This window comes from Gekko japonicus, unplaced genomic scaffold (assembly GCF_001447785.1).
Source record: "Gekko japonicus isolate JY-2015 unplaced genomic scaffold, Gekko_japonicus_V1.1 scaffold162, whole genome shotgun sequence".
NCBI lineage: Eukaryota > Metazoa > Chordata > Lepidosauria > Squamata > Gekkonidae > Gekko > Gekko japonicus.
The window spans coordinates 1,307,146-1,329,696 of record NW_015176456.1 but is presented as its reverse complement, the minus strand read 5'-3'; the positions used below and the strand labels follow the sequence as shown (position 1 = coordinate 1,329,696).

At 37.7% G+C, this 22,551-nt stretch overlaps 1 protein-coding gene across 8 annotated transcripts in view; it reads right to left on the bottom strand.

Moving 5' to 3' along the window:
* Positions 1-22,551, bottom strand: part of SATB1 (SATB homeobox 1) — a 127,135-nt gene that overhangs the window by 45,282 nt on the left and 59,302 nt on the right. For 7 of the 8 annotated variants that reach the window (XM_015426957.1, XM_015426963.1, XM_015426956.1 and 4 more), the window contains 3 exons: positions 19,022-19,133; positions 16,807-17,261; positions 3,310-3,522 (listed from right to left, as the gene is read on the bottom strand). In XM_015426957.1, the coding sequence (XP_015282443.1) occupies positions 3,310-3,522; positions 16,807-17,261; positions 19,022-19,133 (780 nt within the window). The remainder of the gene's footprint in view (positions 1-3,309; positions 3,523-16,806; positions 17,262-19,021; positions 19,134-22,551) is intronic. The other variant, XM_015426960.1, reaches the window with a different exon arrangement.

The following is a 22,551-nucleotide window of genomic DNA, read 5'->3' as shown; positions in this document are numbered from 1 at the left end:
CAAAATGTTTAATTTTACTCTTTATTTAAAAAGTAATCTACAGTGCTGTCCTATTAAGTCTTGTTTCTATAGCTCTTCTCTGCACAGAACAAAAACAATTTAATGCTTTTTTAGACAAACTGTCTAGTTAACTTCAAATGTATTTCAATCTCTGAATGTGTCTTAAGCTGGAAAAAATTCTTGAATATTTATACTGCAAATTGCGACACTGCCATAAATTACCTCTGTAGCCATCAAACCTGCTTTGCAGTTCTCTTTTCTATTCACCAGAAAAAGCTGGCAATTGCACTGAACCCTTATACACTGAAGTATTTCTTCATTCACCTAAAGCAATTGTTTTCTCAAGACTATAGAGATGATTTAAAAGTGGGCCCACATGGATTAAATGAGCTAAATCAGAAACATGGTGAAAGAGAATAATTAAATTATACTAATGTTGGCAGATCAGGTCCATATTTTTTTACTCTGAACAACTCTCTCATGCAAAGAATACCTACAGCAATCAGCAATTTTTCTCAAATCACAAAAGTAAGTTTATTATCGTCAAATTATTTTTATGAGGAAATTAACAAGGTTGCTTAGCATATACTGACTTTGGATGTAGATTGCTTAAGAAAGTTTATTTCATTTTTAAAGTCTTGCACAATAAAGCAATCTCAAAAATAATTCCTTTATTTCTTAACTTTCTTTTGAAGCATTAAGAATAGCATGCATGATTAGGTTATGTTGTGGTGAGCACTACTTTATATTACTAATTAAACTTTAGGAGACTATCTATGCAAAAAAAACCCTTCCTTAAGCATCAGTCACAACTTGCTGTGCTTCACAAATTTATTTCAAAAAAGGAGCAGAGGTTTGTAACACTCAGTTTCCTGAAAGGAAATTTAGTGTTTGGGGTAAAAATGAACTCAAGAGAGAGCTCTGTGAGAAAAAGCGCTAGCAAAGGGCATAAAACCTTCAAAAATGTAAAACTGGAACACCACCAAAACCCATAATAAAAGTTATTACTAATATAGCCACATCAGTACATATGGCCGTTCACAAAATGTGAAACAAATGCCTGCTAAAAGAGTACATCTTAAAAACAGTGCAACTAGGCATCACCTAATCAGTTATTTGTAATTGTGACAAAACTGCTACCATTTCTAAGAAACTGCTATAAACTTTTGTGAAGATGAGCATAAGAAAGAATAATTTCCATTCCTAATACTTATTTTAAAGTACACAGAAAAAACTTCTTTACTAGCTAATCTGTATGTATGTCCTCACTAATTATAAAAATGGGAAATTCTGGAGCTATATTTTCTGAACAAAGCACAAATAGGTAAATGAACAGGTTTTCACAAATATGGGAGCTCACATTATTTTTCCCAGGTGAAAATAAAACAAAAAACCTTTTATAATGCATTCTCATAACTACTGTTTTAGTTTTAGGAACAAAAATCTCTTTAAATCCCAGTTTAGCTTTTAATATTACATTATACACTAAAATTCATAAAGTAGTTCATTCCAGGCAAAACAAACTACTTTTTAGTTCTTCTCTGCAAATGGCATGAAAGGTATAATAAATGTGGTTGCTTTCAAAATGGCTTTTTATCAGGACAAAGTTTACTACTCCATTATTATGGTGGCGCCTGGAAGTACAGTTATATTTAAGTGTGAGTGTTTCCATTAACTTTCCTCTCCATGGTGGTTTTTCAAGGATGGAAGGTTGTATTTTATATTTTGGCCATTTCACATGTCATTAAAATAAGACTTGGCACACAGATTGTCAATTAGAACTATTTTCTATTTAGAGAAAGACCAGACACTTAGATTTCAGAGGTGTTTAAACAATCTTAGTAAAGTGCAATGCACACTGAAATATATCCTTTGAAATTAGAAATTGTGAGTACCACACATATATGAAGATTCCACCTTGGCACCCAGAAGACTGAAACCCTGAGGGTCCAAGAAATCTCTAGATCAGAGACATAAGCCTGATTTATGTTTAACCTGATTTTTAGAAATGTTCAGGAATCATTTTCAAACAAAGACAAAACACCAAAGTGCAAAGGACTAAAGCAAAATACAGCTTACTATTGAACCACTTACACACTGCATAAAATACATACATGATAAATAAAACTAGGAAGTATCAAACAAGTAGTCAGTACTCAACATTTCAATACACAAATCCATGTAAGTAGCTGGCAAAAGACCATACACTTATTGCATAATGATGTAGTATAAAAAATGAACTACGTATATAAAGAGGAAGAAAAACCCACTCCTTATAGGAGTTGCTGTTTACTTTCTGCATTTTGTATCATTTGTTGGGACTAGCTTATTGTGTTTTTTTTGTTGAGGAATCAGCAGCAATTTCAATGGAAAATGGATAACATCTTGGACTCCCAGCTATGACAGTTATTAAAACAGAGATCCAAAAATCAATAGATTCTGACTGAAAATCCTAGATATTATAGTATTCTCAGAAGGCTCATATATCCTTTCCTGGAGCGTTCTTTGAGAAACCATACAGAGGTTAAAAGCGGCGGACTGTAATCTGGAGATCCAGGTTGATTCCCCACTCCTCCAAAGCCCACTGGGTGATCTTGGGCCAGTCACAGTTATTTCCAAATTCTTTCAGCCCCACCTACCTAACAAGGTGACTGTAGTGGGAAGAGGAAGGAAAAGCGATTGTTAGCTGATTTGAGAATCCTTAGGGGAGAGAAAAGCAGAGTATAAAAACCAACTCAATTTATTCAATGAGTTCTGCTCCAGAGAACTGCCCCCACAATGGATAGAGCGCAGTGTGGACAGAAGTGTGTGTGTGGGTTTTGATGGAGAAGGTTATACATATTTCCTGGCTGTATCTAAAGCCAAAACACAGAATTGTCTGTTGACTTCAGAGCTTCTTGTCTACATAGGTTAATAAAGATTATAAAAGGGTTTTTTTGGTGAATATTTTGTGTGTGTGCTTGCAAGCCAGGAAGTCAGTGACTTCTGGTGACACCCTAGCAGGGCTAGGACATTTCAGAAAGGTGGCTTGATAATCTGCCTCTGCATCCCGGCTCTGGTATTCCTTGGAAGTCACCCTTCCAAGTACTTGCCAGGATTGGCCCTGCTTAGCTTCCGAGATCTGATGAGATCAGGCTTGCCTGCGCTATCCAGGTCAGGGCTAGATTATAAAAGATTTTTAACTCATGCCTCAGAACACTATTTATGCTTATTTATGCTTAAAAATAGTATACAGCTTAGTTTTCTTTCGTCAGACATTACCAACACTTTAGCAACAAACAGATCAGAAATACACGAAAGACAATTTACTTGTGGAGGTCGGCTGGGTGGTGTGCTTATAAGAGGTGTGGGGCCCATAGCAGAAGCTGCATTCAAACTCCTTTCCCGTTCATCTTGGTATATGCGATCCCTTTCTGCTTCTGGAAGCTGCAAGAAATTCTGCATAGCCCGAAGGTTTACCAGTAGAGACTGTGAAGCTGTCTTGGGGTCCTCTTCCTTTCGCAGGATTTCTGAGAGCAAGCCCTGTAAAGGGAAAAAATACCAAAAATCCCACACACAAAACACCCTGTTACACTATGCAGTCTTATACAACATCCACAGTCAGTCAATGCTAATTATTCTTTTCTTTGTTTCTCTAACTTTGGAAAGCATGCAGTAAAAAGGCATTCATCCTGCATAGGAATATATTACTGACAATTGAGGTAATGCAGAAGAGAGCTTCAATTGTAGTCTTAATTTTATTAAGCATCTGCTTTATGCACAATACAAACTGAATCTGCTTAATTGGACTCCTCTTTTTTACTGACTTAACTTGCCATGAAATCTTTCTAAAACAGACAATATAATAAGAATAAATAAAATCCAAGTAATTCTGCAGCCCTTTACACCACTCTTATTCAAAGCCTGAAATAAAACAAATACAAAGGCAGAGAACCTTCTTCTGGAAATTTGGGACCACTATATAACTTACAAACAAGACTAAAAAAATTGTGGTAGGGAATGAGCTTTCTTGAGTCACTGCTCACTGCTTCAGAATTTTGAGACTAAAGAAACACTGTAAAAATTAAATAAAATCTATGTGTCTATTGCCATTTTGAAAGCTGTACTTTGCTTTTCCCATTCCCCAATATTTGAAAAAGTAATAATTACTGAAATGTGTAATCACTGAAATACATACTAATTCATTAAGGTACATATTTATCGTCATGTGTCAACTTTTCCATCGCCACAAAAACAGGAAAAATTATCCTGAGATACACAGGCACATTTCATATACAAACACATACTTACCCACTCCATCAGGTAACCCTCCTCTCTACCCTCCTCTCACTCCATCAGGTATACAGTACAAAGTTATTTGATAAATCAAGAATTCACATGCATTTATAGTTTCGATTCAGAGGTAGATGCTTCAAGGTTACCTGATTGATAATCTATTCTCTTCACAATTTAGTAATTTTTGTGTATAATGAATACTGACTATTATGTCTCACTCATAAATCAATGTCATGTAGTGGTTAGAATTCTTAATTGTGACCAATGAGACTTGGGTTCAAATCTCCACCCTACCACTAGTTTCAATGAGCTGCCAGTTACACTCTCTCAGCTTAACCTACCCTTAAAGGGTTGTTATGAAGATAAAATTGGGGGGGGGGATTGTATATGCTGCACCAAGCACATTTTATGATGGCAAAGAGTTTTTTTTAAAAAAAATCAAACAAATAAATCACCATCTTTTATTATTTATTAACTAAGATATTTATATCCCAAATTACTTTTTGGCAAAGGCAGCTCTACGGAACTGTAAGCTCTATGCCTTGTTTTAATTTTCTTACAAATCACTTCAGCTTTTGGTTCTAAATGAATGTTTATACACAAAGATAAAGATAGAGAACTTTGCCTTCTAAGATGAAGAAACGAACCTTAAGAATCCAAAAATCCAGGCATATTTTTAGGACTGTTTAGGATGTACACAAAGAAATCTTGTACTTTCTGGGCACAAATAAAATGCTATATACTAGACTTTTTTTTTTTTAAAGAGGGATACCCCCTATCATGTGACATGATCCCAATTCACAGTGGGTTCCTGCAAGCCTGAAAATTGAGTTTTAAACATCATTGGGTGCTATGGACATGGAACGTCTGGCACAAGTTTGGGTTGGCTCTCTGACTAGATGGCCTAGCCAACCTGAATATGTACAACCTAGCGAACCACTCAGTGTTTGCTTGAGTTACTAGGAACCATCTGCTCTTTAGATGTCCAAGGAGGATGTACCTACAATCTCTTTGTCATGCATACCATGGATTACATTAGTTGGGAATATCTTGGGGCAGGAACTGCTTGTTCAGCAGTAAGAGACCACATCTGAAGCAAATCACCAAGAGCAAGGAAGAACAAACAGAATTATTTGGTTGTGCAAGATAAAGATAAAGCAGTATTTGTAAAAAAAAAAAAAGGTGTGAATATAGGACCTGGTAAGGAACTTACACTGAAATCAGCTCTCATAACTATCATTCACCAACAGAGCAACTGAGAGTACTTCCTGTATTTGAAATTATTTTAAATGATGCTGTGTTTATTATTGAGGGGGGAAGGGAATATTTTGAATATTTATGAAGAAAATTACCATAAAATGCCCAAAAAGTTACATTACCAATAATAAATGGTCACCATTAAAATATGAATAGGGATTTCTAAAACTACTGAGGCAGTTTTTCTTGTATACCTAAAAAAATGACTACTGGAATGGAATAGTACCATATAATTTATTTACCTTTTAATCAACATTAAATAGTGTTACTGAATTAATTAGTTTTCTACAACTCCAGAGCTTGATTCAAAGTCCCCAAAACGTGCTACCTAATTCTCACCACCTGCAATTGAAGCGGTCCTGTTGATTTAAATAGCATTTGTCTCCAACCTTAGCACTGGCTAAAATCAGGATATTAATTCAATATCTTACTTTAATTCATTTTTCACATTCATTTTTCCAAGACTCCTAAAAGAATCACAGTTTTGATACAAAAACACCCTATTGGCTGTTCCAATCTTTGTAAATCATTGAAAATATACTTTTTGAGGGATTAATAACTGTAACAATAATTTCAGCCCATTTTCAAACATTAATAGACAATTTTAACAATCTTTTTCTGTGTTTTAAAGGCTTGTACATTCTAGTGTACATGGTAACTGTACTATTTGAATGAAACATGCAGATGTAAATTTGCCTCCAGTTTGGGAAATTCTGGAGATTGGTTGGTGCCAGACTAGGATATTAAAGAATCAACTTCAAATCCCTACTCTGCCATGGACGCTTGTGGGGTAACCTTGGGCCTGTCAAACCCTTGGCCCAAGCCACCGCACAAGGTTTTCATAAGGATAAAATGGATGAGAAGAAACAATGTAAGCTACTTGGAGTCCCCATTGGGCTCAGCATGGATGTGATGTTATTCTAGGACTTCTGTTTCTTCTAGGCTCTGTGGCATACCATAAAGTCTGCCCTACAAAGCTCTTTCCCTTTAAAGTTGTCTTTCATTTACAGGAACTGATATCTGTACTCTGGAGATTAGCTATAATTCTACAAAACTCCAGGCCCCAACTTTACGTTGGTAACCCTAGGCAGAAGCAATACTTACAACCTTCTACTCCTGTCCTCCTCAGCAGATTGCTCTGTAATGCCAATGCTGAGATATGACAGAATTACCTGTTTTCCAAAAAGGTAATCAGCAGCATTTTTGAGTGAGATGCTACTCTGGATATGCCTTTTGATTAGAAAGCTGTATGCCCAGAGCAGCTACTTGTGCAGAGATACAAGAAGTGATCTCCTCTAAAAGCAGTGTAATTTTGTTCACATCTGCATCAAGAATGATTGAATGTTCCAATCATTCCTGAGGAAAACATACACCAGAATTATTTGCCCTTGGAGAAGGTGTGCCATGTCTCAGAGGCCTTTAATTATTTAATGTGTTTATTTCTTGCAGTACTCTGTCAGATAATACCAGTAAGTCCCTGCACATCATTTGAGAATAATAGTACAGAAAGTGTATGCAAGGAACCAGTTTTCATGCAACTCTTTTTCTCATTAAGGGAACATTAAAGAATAGTCCTTCCTTCCCCATCTTCCATCAACCTTTAGTAAGTATACACATGAATCTGCCTTATACTGAATCAGACTGCCTATACAGACTCAGTGACTCTCCAGGTTAGAGGTCTTTCACATCACCAATTGCCTGGTCCTTCTTAGCTAGAGATGCCAGGGATTAAACTTGGGACCTTCTGCAAGCAAAGCTGAGGCCCTTCCATTGAGACCCAGTCCCTCCTCAAGTACCGATGCCACAGTCACTATACCTTCTCCTCGTGCCTCTGATAGGTAAGAGAGTTAACTAATACTCTCTGGGCCTTCAGTTGTGAATCCCTAACATATTTGAATATTGTTATCTGTTTCCATGATCCCACCATATTTTTCTTATACTCCTGGCATCAGCTATTTACATTATAAATCTTGAAATATGACAAAATATGAACATTACTAGTATGATTATGTCATAACTAACCATATTAACAATTACTCCATTAATGCAGCTTGTGTTAATTCTCATATTGGACTTCTGCCATACATGGAACACAGAGATATGTGCTTAAATGCACTTGAATTTGCTAGTTCAACAGCCCAATCTTTTTCCTTACAGCAGAAGTCAATTTAAACAACAGCCAAATCACAAAATATAAACAAATCTTTACAAGTCATTGCACGTATACTTCATTAGTAATTGCACAAAAATGTTCAATAAATATCAGCACTTTCAAAAGCTAATTATGAATTCTTTAAAATGGGAGATAAATTAAAGTGGCTGCCAATACACACTAGAACATAGTCTGTCTGGCCCCCAGTTTGTCTGCTCTTTGAACGTAATCACTGATTCAGATAGATTTTTATCAGCCTTATGGAACTTCAAAGCTCTTAGAAGAAAAATGTGATTTGCTGAAACCTTCCCCCCAAATATGCAGAACTTCCTCATATGCTATCTGTCTCCACTGCAATGGGTTGAAATCTCATATCCAGGTGGAAGATTATTTTCAAACTCCACCCGCAAGTTTGGAGCTCTGCCAAGTAAGTTATAAGCAGACACATTTATCTTTGTCGCTTATTAGCAAGAGGAGAGCTGTCATGATAGTGTAATAGCACCTTTTTACCTTTTACTCAAACAGTGATATGGGTAGTGTGCTTTTTCTTAAATTACACTGCGAAGAATTATATGAACACAGTGGCAATTTCTGTTATACTTAAGCAGGCAAATTTCCCTCCACCATATAATTTACAGAACTCAAATTCAATAAAACATTACAGGATGGTCCATTACTGTTATCAATTTTGAATAATCCATCTTCATTCTTCATTTTACTGGAAAATAAGCAGTGTGCCAATGAAAGTGGAAAAATGGGAGAAAAAGAAGGGGGAAAAAAAGAAAGCCTAGCTTGGTTGATATATGTCAGAGGTGGCCAAACTGTGGCTCAGGAGCCACATGCGGCTCTTTCACACATATTGTGCGGCTCCTGGCAGCACAGTTGGGGAAGCAAAGGGGAGGCATGCCTCCTCAATCAGTCTTCCCTTCCCCAGCCAGTATTCCCCTTCCTGGGTAGGCTTGAGGCAGGGGGGAGCAGAAAAAGAAAGCAATTAACTTTAAATGCATTCTCAAAGCCCCCCCCAAACCTTCAAATATCATTGGACAAATAAATATCATTATCAATATCTATTTTTACCCCTTTTGTTTTTATTTTTGGCAGTCTCATGTAATGTTAATAAAAAGCAAATTTGCATATTTTCCAATTAAAAACATGTCTGTAATACTTGTTAATGTCATGCGGGTCTCAAACATCTGACTTTTATTCTATGTGGCTCTTACGTTAAGCAAGTTTGGCCACCCCTGATCTATGTAAACCTGTGATGTGCCCTCAAAACTACTGAATGTAGAATGCAGAACCCTGAATGTAGACTGACAGCAGTTGAGAACTGGGCTTATATTTGCTAGCTCTCTCTTCCAAAATTGTTTTCAGATCAAAGTAAATTACCCCCACACACACACAAAACAACACAAACAGACTTTTTCCTTGAGAGCTTGACGTCTTCGTGGATGAAGGATAGAATTACTTGGGAGCAAATATGTATGCCTGTGTACTGCAGCCGTCTGGGATTCTTAATGCTGAGTACATCCATTGGATAGACGGGTTCCAGTTTAGCTAGCAATTCCTCTAGTCTAGTCAGCTTCAGTTTCACTGCTCAACAGAAAAAGGGGCTGAAAGTCTGTTATATGTATATGTACCCTAGGCCCCTTTCAAACAGCCTTTATAATCTGTTGAAGCAGCCATGTGCTAACAGATTTTTTGTGTCATTTCCGACACAACCTTCTTGGTTCCTGGATTTTTTTTAAAAAAACTTTTTATACAAAGCTTCTTATGTCCATTCAAAAATGTTGGGGCTGGGGATTTTTTTGTTTTTTTGTTTTTTTTAAACTCCTTTCTTTCATTTTCAGGTGTTCTTTGCCCTTCTGAATCGCAGTAGTGTGATGTTGGAAATTTTGGCAGTGCTCTTAAAAGTGCTGCCCCCCCCTTTTCGCAGAGTGTTCCATGTTGGCTTCCCCCCTCTTTTTTGAATGTTCTAACTTTTGCGCTATAGCACTAGACATGAGACAATTCTCAAAAAAGGAAAAAAGGGTCCAAATAGAACATAGTGCAAAGGGGGCAGGGGGAAAAACAGCACAGTCTGAAATGGGCAGTGCACTTCAGATATGGCTCATAGATAGATTTAAACATGGTATCTGAAACCTCAATTCCCATGCCATTTTACAAGGAATCAGGCCAGCAACAAGAGAACAACTAGTTCAAAATGACAATGGGAAAGGAGCCCTCATCTCTTTAACTAGGCATTCTCTTCCCAGTGACAAAACCTAGAAATAGAAGTCTTCAACAGGGAAGGAGGACACTGGCTTAGGATGTGATGCAAAGTTCAGTAGCTTTCCCAGGGACATCTCAGAAAAATTACAGAGAATGTAAACTGAAACTTGCTGAATTTTCTTACATACTCAAAAACTAATTCCCCCCTTTACTGTATACTATTTAAGAATAGATTGTGATTAACATTTACCAATTGCTTGAGAGTTTAGGTATTTTTATAACTAATATATGTGTAAGGAAATATGGGGGAAATCGAAATAATGCAACTGTATAGAAACCTGGAATATAAGCAGGGCTGCCAACTGGCCTGGAGAAAGATGTCCTAACTTTTTGATAAAGGTTTAATATATAGAAATTGGCCACTTAAGCTTATCTTGGCATAGAGATATTTATCTGGTAAATAATATCCTATTAAGCCTTTATTAAAGCAACTTGGACATTCTTCACTAGGCCTGCTGGCAGCCCTAAATATAAGAGGCAAATACGCATACGCTTAATAATAACCGCAGTACCTATGGGACATTATCTCAATCATGTTAGAGGTTGTATATATTTATAAACAAAATTCATACCCCCTCAGATTTAAAGTTTCACATTTACAGCCACAAACCATTATAAGTTTTTGCCTGTGAATGATGCAGACGCATTGCAAATAAAATAAAACACACTTCGATATAAAATCTCTGACATAGAAAACTTACATTATTCTTTAAAGCATTGAACCGCATATTACAAACAGGTTTCATATTAAACATCACATTAAACATCACTATGTAAAGGGGGGCATTAGACAGGCTGGAGCAGAAAGGAATGCTACTACTAGAACTTTTTATTTATTTGTACAGTCTGTTTGCAGTCACCAACGCTGGGCAGTCTTCTAGAACACTAGAAAATATGCATACCAAAACTATGGTCTGCTGCACTGGGAACAGTTTATGTAGCTATCCCAGAAAATACTGCCAATTCCCATTTTTGGCAAGGAAGTCACAGTAAATAAGAATGCACAGTAAATAAGAATAAGTAAGATTCCAATACCACTGTCAAAATTCATGAAATAGAGCTGACAGGGATTGTTCCTAGTTCACTGATAAATACTGCTATTTTAGCAGATATTGTGGCATTGATAAAATTTAGCATTCATCGACTTCAAATTTTGTTAGGGCTCTGTGCAATAGCCAAAGATCATAATGTTAAGTTTTTTAAAAAATTGTTAAACAACACTGTTTTCCTGACTATGCCTATCTATTTTTCCTGGGAAAGTTCCTGATTGCCCGAAGCTCTCTAAATAAACCCCCTAGGGAAGCAGTAGAGGTTTTGAGCCACTACCTGACTTCTGTAGTTAAATGGATGAGAGTGAACAAATTGAAACTGAAGTCTGACAAGACGGAGGTAATGCTGGCTGGAAAGCCTAAGGTCTTGAAGGACATCATGGTTCTCACTTCTGATGGGAATCAGCTGACTCAGTCACAACCACGGGATTATACTAGATCCAGCATTAGAACCAAATTCATGCAACCACAAAAAGCGTTTTCTTCCAATTTAGTTTAGCCTTGAAAATGACCTCCTTGCCTTGACTCAGCTGATCTGGCCACCAGGATTCATGCTATGGTCACACTGAGACAAGACTACTACAATTCACCTCATATAGGTCTTCCCTCAAAATCAACTCAGAAACTCCAGTTAGTACAGAATGCTGCAGCTCTATTATTATAAGGAATTAGACGGAGCATATATATTTTACCCATTCTGCAGTTGATCCTTTGTCTGCTCATTTATTACCAGATTCAATTCAATAGAAAGCTCTTCATGTCCTTGGACCCTCATATCTGCAAGACTGCCTCTCCTATGCCCCACTATGACAATAGGGCCTTCTACAGATGCCACCCTGCAAATAGGCAAGATCTAAACTGCCCAGACAAGTACATTCTCTGTAGTGGCACCCACCCTCTGGAATGGACCTGGCAGAGAAGGTCAGAAGGCCCCATGCTTCTGGCTTTCTACAAACTGTTTTAATTGGAACTATTTAGAAATGCAATTTTATAAAGGAAATACGGCTGCTAACAGAATGATTCAGGAAGATGCTTCAATAAAAGGAACAGAATTGTTGACTGCACTACTAATATGAAGTATCTGTTGCTGTATGTTTTACATTGCTCACTACATTACATTTCTGCTTATCTAATACAAGGTTCTTGGACTGTTTAACATATGTTTAATACCATTACATTTCTGCTTATCTAATACAAGGTAGGTTCTTGGACTGTTTAACATATGCTTAATAGTATGCCTTGTTTCAGATTTCTACAACCTTGGTCCTATTACATTGTTTATTAGATGTTTCCTCATCCTACTGATTGCACAGACACACAATCTGCCTTGAGTCTCAATGAGAAAGGTGGACTATAAATATTATAAATAAAAATAGCTTCAGTCACTTCCATAAATGCCACATACAGAGACATTGTACAAATTTATCTTCCAAAGGTTCAATTTAATTAAAGTTCAGCAGATGTAATATTACCAAAATTCTTCCTTCCGTTCAAAGGAAGAAGTCACAGAGCAGGAAATAATCCCAAGGGTTTTCAGTAAATTATTGTTTCAAGGACCTATCAAAGACATTGTCCAAAGCTCAGTCTGATGGACCAGGCTGTTCTACTTTAACTAATAAAAACCAGACCTTGGCAAAGCAAAGATACTCCAAAATAAATAGAAAATTGACTTTCCCCAATGCTGTAGGAAGCGTTCCCAAGAATTAAGGGGGAGGGGGAAAGTAGGTATAAAAGTTATTAAAAATAGGTTTTTTCTTTTTTTAAAAAAATGTAAATGTCTAGAGTGTCTGCATGGAAAGGTGGTATGTAAATACAGTAAATAAATAATCTAGTGCTGGAAGGTGCAGACAGCAGTGTACTCTTGGTATGATATGATCTCACAACAGTATTATTCTACAAGTCACAAGGATGCTGGCTACAGTAATTACTCAGCTATGCATTAGTAAATAAAAGTGCAATCAACCTACAGCACGGGGTGATTACAGCATAGGTTGGTTGTGCATTAGCAGCTTATATATGAAGCTGATTTGTAAATTTTGAGGCCATGCTGATTTGCAAAGTTCTTAAATAAGAAGTCCCCTTCATTCCCCACACTCGAGAAGGGAGTACACAGAGCCTTCAAAGTACATTTTTAAAAGGGTACATTTTTAAGGGGGGAAAGGGGAAAATACAAGCTTAAATTATTGTATGAATATGAAGCCACCACATACATAGAAACTGAATTTACAAATGGACAAAAAAGCCAACTTTCAAAAATAGACTATCAAAACATTTCCCCTTTCCCCCCTGCTCTTATTTTCATCCTTAGAACATTTTTATTCAAAGATGCATTGATAACTTTCTATATCTGTTTAACTTAGGTGAGAGTTCTTTGCAAATTAAGAATTGGTTCCTGGGAGAATATTTGCCTTAAATGTACCTCTAATCCCTACCTAGATTATCTTTTAGATTGCACATGATACTGTTATAGGGCAACCGAGATGGATTTAAAAGACAAAAAAAAAGTTGCCACACTTTCCAAAGTGGCTTTCCAAAGTGAGCATGGGAAGATTTTTTAACAAACTCTTAAAGGACACATGTTCCAATGCATCTGCTACATATATATATGCTTCAGTAGAATTTCCAGAGAAAGACTGAAATGGGATGGTGGATGGGATCTCTGTTGGAACTGAAAATATTATCAGAGATATTGGGCACAGAATTTTATGGTGCTTAATTTTTCTACGGAAAAAATTCCAGTTCTGAAGATTCATAACATTAATATGACAGTCATGGCCAGTACAGTAATCAGGCAAGCTTAGAAATTTCAGGCTGGTAATTATTTATATGGGGATAGGATATAGAACTAACAAGTAAAGCAAATGATAAAGTGCCACAGTGACCTCTGTGGACTAGAGTTAAATCCTGTTGAAAAAGGTGAATGGACAACCACTTCTATGGCAGATCAGGTATAGTTCTTTGAGTGTGCTAAAATTAGAGTGTAAAGAGTTTGCAGTGCCTTTGGATTTTTTTCTTTAATTTAAGCAATGTAATATAAGTACATGCTGTGTTGTCTTTAAAATTTTAAAGTATTTTCCAATACAAATAATTTCCATACAAATCTTTTAACATAACATTTAAACTCCACATTATCTGTTTCCCCCCAATCAAATATTTCTATTCTAGTTGCCAATGAGGCATGAGATATTTTTAAATTTGTTTATTAAATGTGGGTAAAAAAAAATCAGATCATGCTCTATTCACGAGCCTGGATAATTTATTTGAAAATTTTCTAATTCTAAATTTTTCTGAGAAAGCCCATATCACTCCTATCAGATGGAGTTTTTTACCACCAGATTTAAATACTGGGTAGGCATTTTTGCAAATGAAATGGTTTATTGTCTTTTTGTAAAATTTATGTGATCCTCCACTTTAATTTTTATTTTTTTTCCTGGCAATTATAAAAATGTGTGTATGGTGCTTTGATTCCATTCCATTAAGCAGCTTACATGCAGCATTTGCTTTGGTGAGAAAGCGTGTAAAATCAATTGATCACCAAAGCTTTGCTGGTAGAGCACGCCGCACCTGTTCATCCTAATTTTTTTGGTATTCAGCTCCAAAATCTCTTTCCTCCTACATCTATCTGTTGTCTTCCCATAGCCTGGTAAAGGCGCTCATTCTGGCCAGACTAAATGCTCACTCCTCAGCAGTAGGTAATGGGTTTATCTTATTCAGAACGAATTTGTCTGTGTCCCTTAGGTAAGATCAACATAAAAGCACATCTTCTGGAGTTTCCTTTGTATGCTAACCTGAGGAGGAATTATATTTCACCATGTTCTGATGTATATTCCGATGACCTAATTACCTTTTTAACTTGCTGACCGGGATTCAAAAAGAACTCTAGCAGTTGCAATTTTTGTTTTACTCCTTTTGTCTATTGGGTGATAAGTGATTTAAAAGATCAATGTATCATAGAGCTTGTAGTAGATAAAAGGAAAAGTATTATGCAGTTTTGGTGGCACCTTACCATACTCCTACATTCTGTGGTACACCAGGGGAGGACTCACGGATACCCAGGGTAGAGGGAGAGGAGTCAACTGAGTTCACGGACACTAGCCAAAATATTTGCAATGCTTGTGCAATCCAAGTCTAAATGGCACACAGAAATAGGTCACAGGCTGCAACGTGCAGAATGGATCCTTACCAGTATTGATTTATTGGAAGAGAGTGCCACTTTTGTATCACATACCCTGTTTTTTACTAGATTACATAATGCATCCTCCTCTCCTATATGGCCAATGTCCGGCATACTTGAGGGGCCGCCTTTCCCCATATATACCCCAGAGAGCACTATGGTTGGGGTCACAACATTGATTAATCATTCCAGGCCCTAAGGATGCCAGGCTCGCTGCCATGAGGGCCAGGGCCTTTTCAGTGGCCGCTCTTTACTGGTGGAATGAGCTCCCGGAGGAGATCAGGGCTCTGAGGGACCTTCTACAGTTCCGCAGGGCCTGCAAGATGGAGCTCTTCCACCAGGCTTTAAATTAGGAGCCACTCGCCACTACCACCAACTACCACTATTTGAACATCTGTGGTACAGGGCCGGTCCTAGGGTGGAGATAGAGCCATATCTTCACAGGAGGCCGGAAGATCGCAGAGCCGGGAACTCTGGTGGTACATCTTAGAACACGCCACAGTTTAATTGAAGGAATTACCAGTATTGCGAGCACTTTAAATGTATGATTATTTTAATTTGTTTTAAATATTTTATGCGGACTAGGTACATTGTACTGATTATTGTAAGCCGCTCTGAGCTCATTCGTGGGGAGGGCAGGATATAAATGCAATAAATAAATAAATTTTAAGTGCACAGCAAATTTCAAATTCAACTATTAGGGTTGCATGTTGCGAACAGGAGAATTTACCATTGGCTGTAACAATATGGAGGCCATCTGCTCTTGGGCAACAGAACCCAAAAACAGACTGGGCAGCCAACAGTAAATCTCCAGGCTGTGACCCGTGATTTCTCAAATACAGTGGGCAACCTGGCTAACATTCATGGTATTTGTGCAGTCTCCCTTACCAGTTCAATACAGAGTAAAATGAGCTGGTAGCACAGTACTTTACTTCTGAAATGAGCTATTTCTGAGAACACAAATATGAGTGTGGCCATAGCTGTAATACTTTGAAAACATTCCTCTTATACTCAATGTGGGAGCAAAGCAGTCAGATAGTACTTTAAAAGCCTTGAACACACATGAATACATGAAACTGCCTTATACTGAATCAGACCCTTGGTCCACCAAAGTCAGTACTGTCTACTCAGACTGGCAGCGGGTCTCCAAGGTTTCAGGCAGAGATAGTTCGCATCACCTACTGCCAGATCTTTTAACTGGAGTTACCAGAGAGTGGTAACTGCATGCTGAGTAGATGCTCTATCACTGAACCACAGCCCCTACATAATATAAAGTGTTGTTCTTTTTAACTATTTGCTTCTCCAAGCAATGATTAGTAGACTGTAAAATTATATCAGCAGAAATTACTAAGTGTATTCAACACTACCGGGATTACTTTTAGCATCTATGGTTGGAACCACAGCTGAAATGATCACCAATTTTGTATCAAGGGTTAGTTGTCCATCATGACAAATTCAACAGCACCATCTTTAGCTGAGTTACATCTTCCTAAGTCCACTGAAGTCAATGGGTTCCTAGCGGTGTAATTCTACATAGGATTGCACTCTGTCTAATTTAGTGCAAATAAGAGAATAATGAACAGGAGGGGATATGGGAAAATTAATCTTGCTGTTTAAAAGAAAAGGCTAACCTGAGTTCTGTTAAATGCCACACGTGCAAAAACTGCCTGCGAGATTCCTGCTCGTTTCAATTCATCACGCACCCACTGGTAGATTTCGGAAGACACCTCTGTGTTAGTTGAGACCTGCTGCTCCAACGGCTTGTTCATGGATCTGCTGACAGGAGGAGGATGGTTCAAGTACTGTTGATTTAAGGACTGTTGGGCTAGAAGTCTGTTCACTGCATACTGCTGGTTCAGCAACTGGGCCATGACCAGCTGTTGATTCACCAACTGAGGACTGATGGGAGTAGATACAAGTCCAGGGTGCAGGTTTGGAAGCGGGGTCCGAACAGATGGTTGACTGCTATGAGAAAGCTGAACAGGTGACGGAGGCTGTTCAGCAGTGTTCCCTGGGACTGGTTGGTGACCAAAGTTGACGTGGTTGGCACCTTGTTGGGATAGTTCAGAAAGGCTATCCATTTCAGCTACAGAGGAAAAATGAAATATATGATTCACTTGGGTGAAATACTTTGCAGGTATATTTAAAGTACCTTAGTTGTCTTCATGGACTCTTACTCTTAGTCTCTATTTTGTCATAAAAGATGTAGTGACAATACATCATTGTGCACTGAAATATCCAACATACTTAAATGTTTTGTACACAATTTCATTTATGGAAAACTGCTATTTGAAAATCTTTATTTCCAAAGTAGACTATATCACTACGTTTGGCACCAACAACCTAAAAAGATTCAACTGATGATCACATCCCATGACCTAAAACACCGGACACAGACCATTCTTATGGTGTCTTGAGTGAGAATCTATCTAAATGTTTCACTGCTTGTCTTGAAATACTGTCTGTTAGTATTATAAAGATTTTGAATGATTATAATTATAGAATTTTGAAATAGTAGAACTGGTATTATTGGTCAAATATCAACTTTTGGCTGAATTCCAACTAGCTCATTTCATTTAATATTGTTTTGGTAGACAAAATAAAAATATCTTTTCCTCATTTACAAACAGTATTTGGAAAAGTACATAGCATACTATTATGAGTATAGTCAGTGTTAATAAAATGCATCTTTTCAATAGCACAACTAATATGAGTAAAATTCTACAACAGTCTCTCAAGAGCTTTGGCAAACTCACCATGCACATCTGGTCTTGGAAATAAGTGGCAGGAAAAAACTATTTAGAGATCTGAACTTATGTGAAACCCTAAACACAACATCACTTGATTTCCTTGTCACAAATTCTTTAAATTTTGATCAGAACTCAAAATAAATTTGTGTTTTGTTCACCAGATTCCTTCCTTCAGGTGTTGAAACACAAAGTCTTTTGTGTATATTAAACTGCTTCTCAGTTTAATATAGGGCTGGTTCATACATACATGTAAATTATCCTAACCATAAAATTAGACATTTACATAGATTCTCCTTCCTCAGTGAAATACAAAGGAACATGTGGATAAATGCTAGTGAGAATCAAGCTACAAACTATCTACAGCTTCCAGAGCCGGCAACCATTCTTGCCATCCCAAGGTGTTGGACTGCAGCATTCTATGATCATGGCAATGGTTGCTAGGTGTAGTAGACTTGGCCACACACTTTCATTCTCCCAGGTTTTACTGCTCCATACTCAGGGAGGGATGACTGGAAAAAAGTTTCAGAGAGAACTGTGATTTTACATCCATCCACCTGCAGAAGAATGTATGTACGAGCTCTATTGGGAAAAATCGTGTCCAAAGGAAAATAAGACAACAAGGAAGTTCTGTATGTCATGTGATCTGTGAGAGCCATTTCACACAATCAAGCCATCACTTAATGTTGCAGTCATCAAGTATGGAATGCATGTGTGAGCTAACCATTTTGCCACCACTTCTATTCTTACAGAGCACTGGATCAGTGATCAAATGCTGCAAAGCTTTTAAACTAATATTCAAAGAAAAATAAAAACATTTTGCCTAAGTAGCAGAAAACGAAGGATGCCAAGGTACTCATATTGATAAGCATTACATTTTAAAAATCCAAGCATCTGCAACATTTAAGCACTGATGTGCCTTCCTTTTTCCTTCTCCCTTGATACAGTCAGGAAAACTGCTAAATCAAACTTTTAAAAATGTACAGAGATTTCATCAGACTAAGACCACGTTGCATTTCCAGAGTTCAAACCAAGCTTAAAGGTTTGCTAAAGTATAAGCATATAGTCAGCGTAGTTCAGGTCTTATCTTTTTGCTTACCCATCATATCTTTTGCCTTCTTGAAATGTTTATACCACCTCCCAAATTCTTGACATTTTGCTGCTGAGACATTTGCATAGTAAGTGCTGTTCACAATGGAAGAAATCATACTCTGAAAAGGAAGGGGGGGAAATCATCTGTATTACAGAATAGTTTAACAAAAGAAGTTTTTATATTGTTTGATGGGTAATATTTTTAGTCTCAACACCATACGGAGTTTGGGGTTTTTTTTAGATCTTAGGCATTTGCGCTACTATATTTGACAGAAATATTAAGCATAGCATCCCTGGAAAAAATGATGCAATACCAGAGTTATTGCTGCATGGTTTGGAATAGCCCGTCACACTTTAGAGGCCATTACATACGCTCATGTAAGAAGACATCTACTCCATGAAACATTGGGGCACCGATGTCATACCTACTGACCTGCTTCCTTGGCAATGGGGCTAACAGCAGCAGTCATGCAGTAGATTGGCAGGGGGTGGCAGAGGAAGAGATTCTGTGCTTGCTGGCACCTAGCCTCATCACTAGTCCTCGCTTAGCACAAAATGTGCAGAGAGGAAGAATGCTTGGGTGCCCATCAGCTTACCTCATTGCATTTACAACAGAAGCTAAGCACCAGCATAACTAAAAGGTGTGAATACTAACTAATACAACTAATGGCTACATTTCCCCCAAATAATAATTGCTCTATAGCTACTATATTAACAAAAATAAGTTCTTTAGTTTTATGAACAGTTAATACCTGAATGCATGTCACTCCTATCAGTACCAGTTCCAGGTTCTGGTGGGCCCTGGGCAGAGTTTCCAGGGTGCCCCTCCTTTCCTCTGCTCACCTACAGGACCTCCCTTCACACCCTCTTTTCCCAAACATCCACATGACTCCCACTTCCCTGGGTGTCCTTCCCCTGCCTGCTTGTGAGCCCCACCACCACAGCCAATACTCACAGCCACCAGCACTGCCTGCAGCCCTTCCCCCAGTAACACTAGCAATGCAAGCATCTTGGAGCATGGGTGGTGGTGAACCACCTGCCAGAATCCTTGGGCCCTGGCAGCTGCCCCACCTCAGGTTATGCTGACACCAGCCCTGACTCCTGGTTTTGGTTTTCATAATTACTAAGAAAAGATTCCTTTTAGCAAAAACATAAGAGGTGCCCTGCTGGATCAGTGCAGTATCCTATTTAACAGTGGTCAACCAGTTGCCCTGGAAGCCCAACAAATAGGAAACAGAGGTTTTCCCCCAATGTTGCCTCTTAGTACAGGTATTCAGAGCTTTGCTGTCTCTGAATATGGACATTTCTTTTAGTCATCATGACTAGTAGTCACTGATGGACCTATCCTCCATTAATCTATCTAATCCCATCTATTCTTGTGCCTATCTCTACATCTACTGGCAGTGATGCCCACAATTTACATGTTGAGTAAAGAAGTATTTCTTGTTTGCCCTAAAGCTATTGTGTATCAACTTCACTGGGTGACACCAAGCTTTTTAACAAGAACAAATTAACAAGAACATTTTTGGGACTTTTCAAGACTGTAAAATGGCAGATGGCTGTAAATGTTTTCATTGCTTTGGAGAGTGAACTTTAAGGCATTATATCCCACTGAGGTCCTTCCCTCCCCAAACCCCACCCTCCCAAGGCACCACCCCAAACCTGTAGTTGGCAACCTTAGCTTCAAGCTATGGGTTCCCTATTCATTTATTTTCTTCATAATGTCCATACCTATTAAGGGTTTATAAATTCACAAGAAAGCAGAACTAGCATAAAATATAGCATGTTGCAGTGTCTGAGATTAGTTCTTTTAGGAGCTCGTGACAGCTTTTGCCCTTTCAGAAACAGGAAAACTTTTGACTAGTTTGACAATTCATTTAAAACTGAATACAGATATCTCTATGTTGGAATACCTCCTGCAAGGTTACTTTGAGTTTGTATGCATCTCTAAGATCCAAAAGTACTCAATTTATACACACGCAACACTTTTAGTTCTTCTTCTCAGAGCTTGATGAAGATATGATCTGAAATGGTGCCACCTTTGCAAAAGCCCCACTACTTTGGGATGTTACCATCTGCCATAGCCTGAGTTTTCTTTTCTAGCCAAATGCATTATTTACAATATCTTCCATAGCTATGTGACACTAAGGACTAAATGTCTTTTTCTAAAGTTCATTTTTGGTTCATCTAGACAGAGTAAAAATGTATCCCATATCTGAATTCCTATCCTCTGATGAAGTACGACATAAGGTGGTACGCAAGTAATTTTGTGTCTTAATACATTCAACCATCTCAGACGACATTTATACTGTTTGCCACTAGGCCAGAAGATAAGATTTCTTTCTAGATGTGAGAAAGCCTTTCAGACCTTATCCATTTTTCATCAATCAATATAACAGTTTTTAGGACGACATTTCTTGACTACGACCTATAAGTACTCTCATCAGGCAGGCCAGATATGGTTTATAATTATGATTAAAAGTGCATTGTTGTTCTTTGTGGGAAACAACAAAAAAAATTAATCATGTCAATTCAATCATCTAAACCAAAACTGCTCATGCTTTGCTGCCAAATCAACCAGCCACTGCAAAATCTGTTATCAGTGATTGCTCAGCTTCAGGTCAAAACAGACATGTGCAAACTTATCCTGCCCTGTCCCTAAATCTCTTCTTTTAAGGTTTATACCATAAGCATTATACACAAATTGTAAAAGAAGACCAAGGATCAATCTCAAAACACATAGGCATTACAACGGCAACACAGAACAAAAGCAAGCAGGCAACTCCACAGACAGAGAATCAAATAGACCTAGGTAAAACTATTAGGCTATTTGTGTGTGTGTAAAATGTGCCTTTTCAAACTATTACTGCCAGAAACTTTCTTAGCCCTTTTAGAATGTTAGAACAAGACAGGAAGAAAGAAGCATTTACACAACTGGCTCATTGGCGTTTAAAGCTTTCAAGCTCGAGCAGTAGAGGGGGCAAGGGCTACAACAACTTATTTACACAATTATCTAAATACGATTAAACAGCTGATGGACAAATATTAAACTGGAAAATGTATAGTCATTTCAGCTTAATGTAATCCTCTTTCTGTAAACACCCAAGATGATTTTTCCCCAACTAGAACAGTCCTGACATCTCATAAGCCTAAGGGTGAATAGCAAGAGATTGTTTTTGATAGTTATAAATATTCAAAAGACATGCAGACCATCTGCTTTCATAATACAGGTAAAGCAAGACTGAAACGGTGACTGCTATACAAAAATGGTTCTTTTAACAAAGTCTTTCTCTCCTCGAAAACTATAAAGACAGATGTCAGAAACTGTTTATACAGGGTAATCAGGAGTGTGCAAGAAGCAATATTCCTTTTACACACAGAGCTTGCTAAACAGTCTCTCTTCTTTCTTCCCATCTGTATGTTGCAATGCATTTCTAGGAGTTAAGAACATTTTTTTTAAAAAAATGGAGATATCACAAATACCCCCCAAACATGGTATCTAGATTATGAATGCTAATTAAATTTCAACTAAGGAAT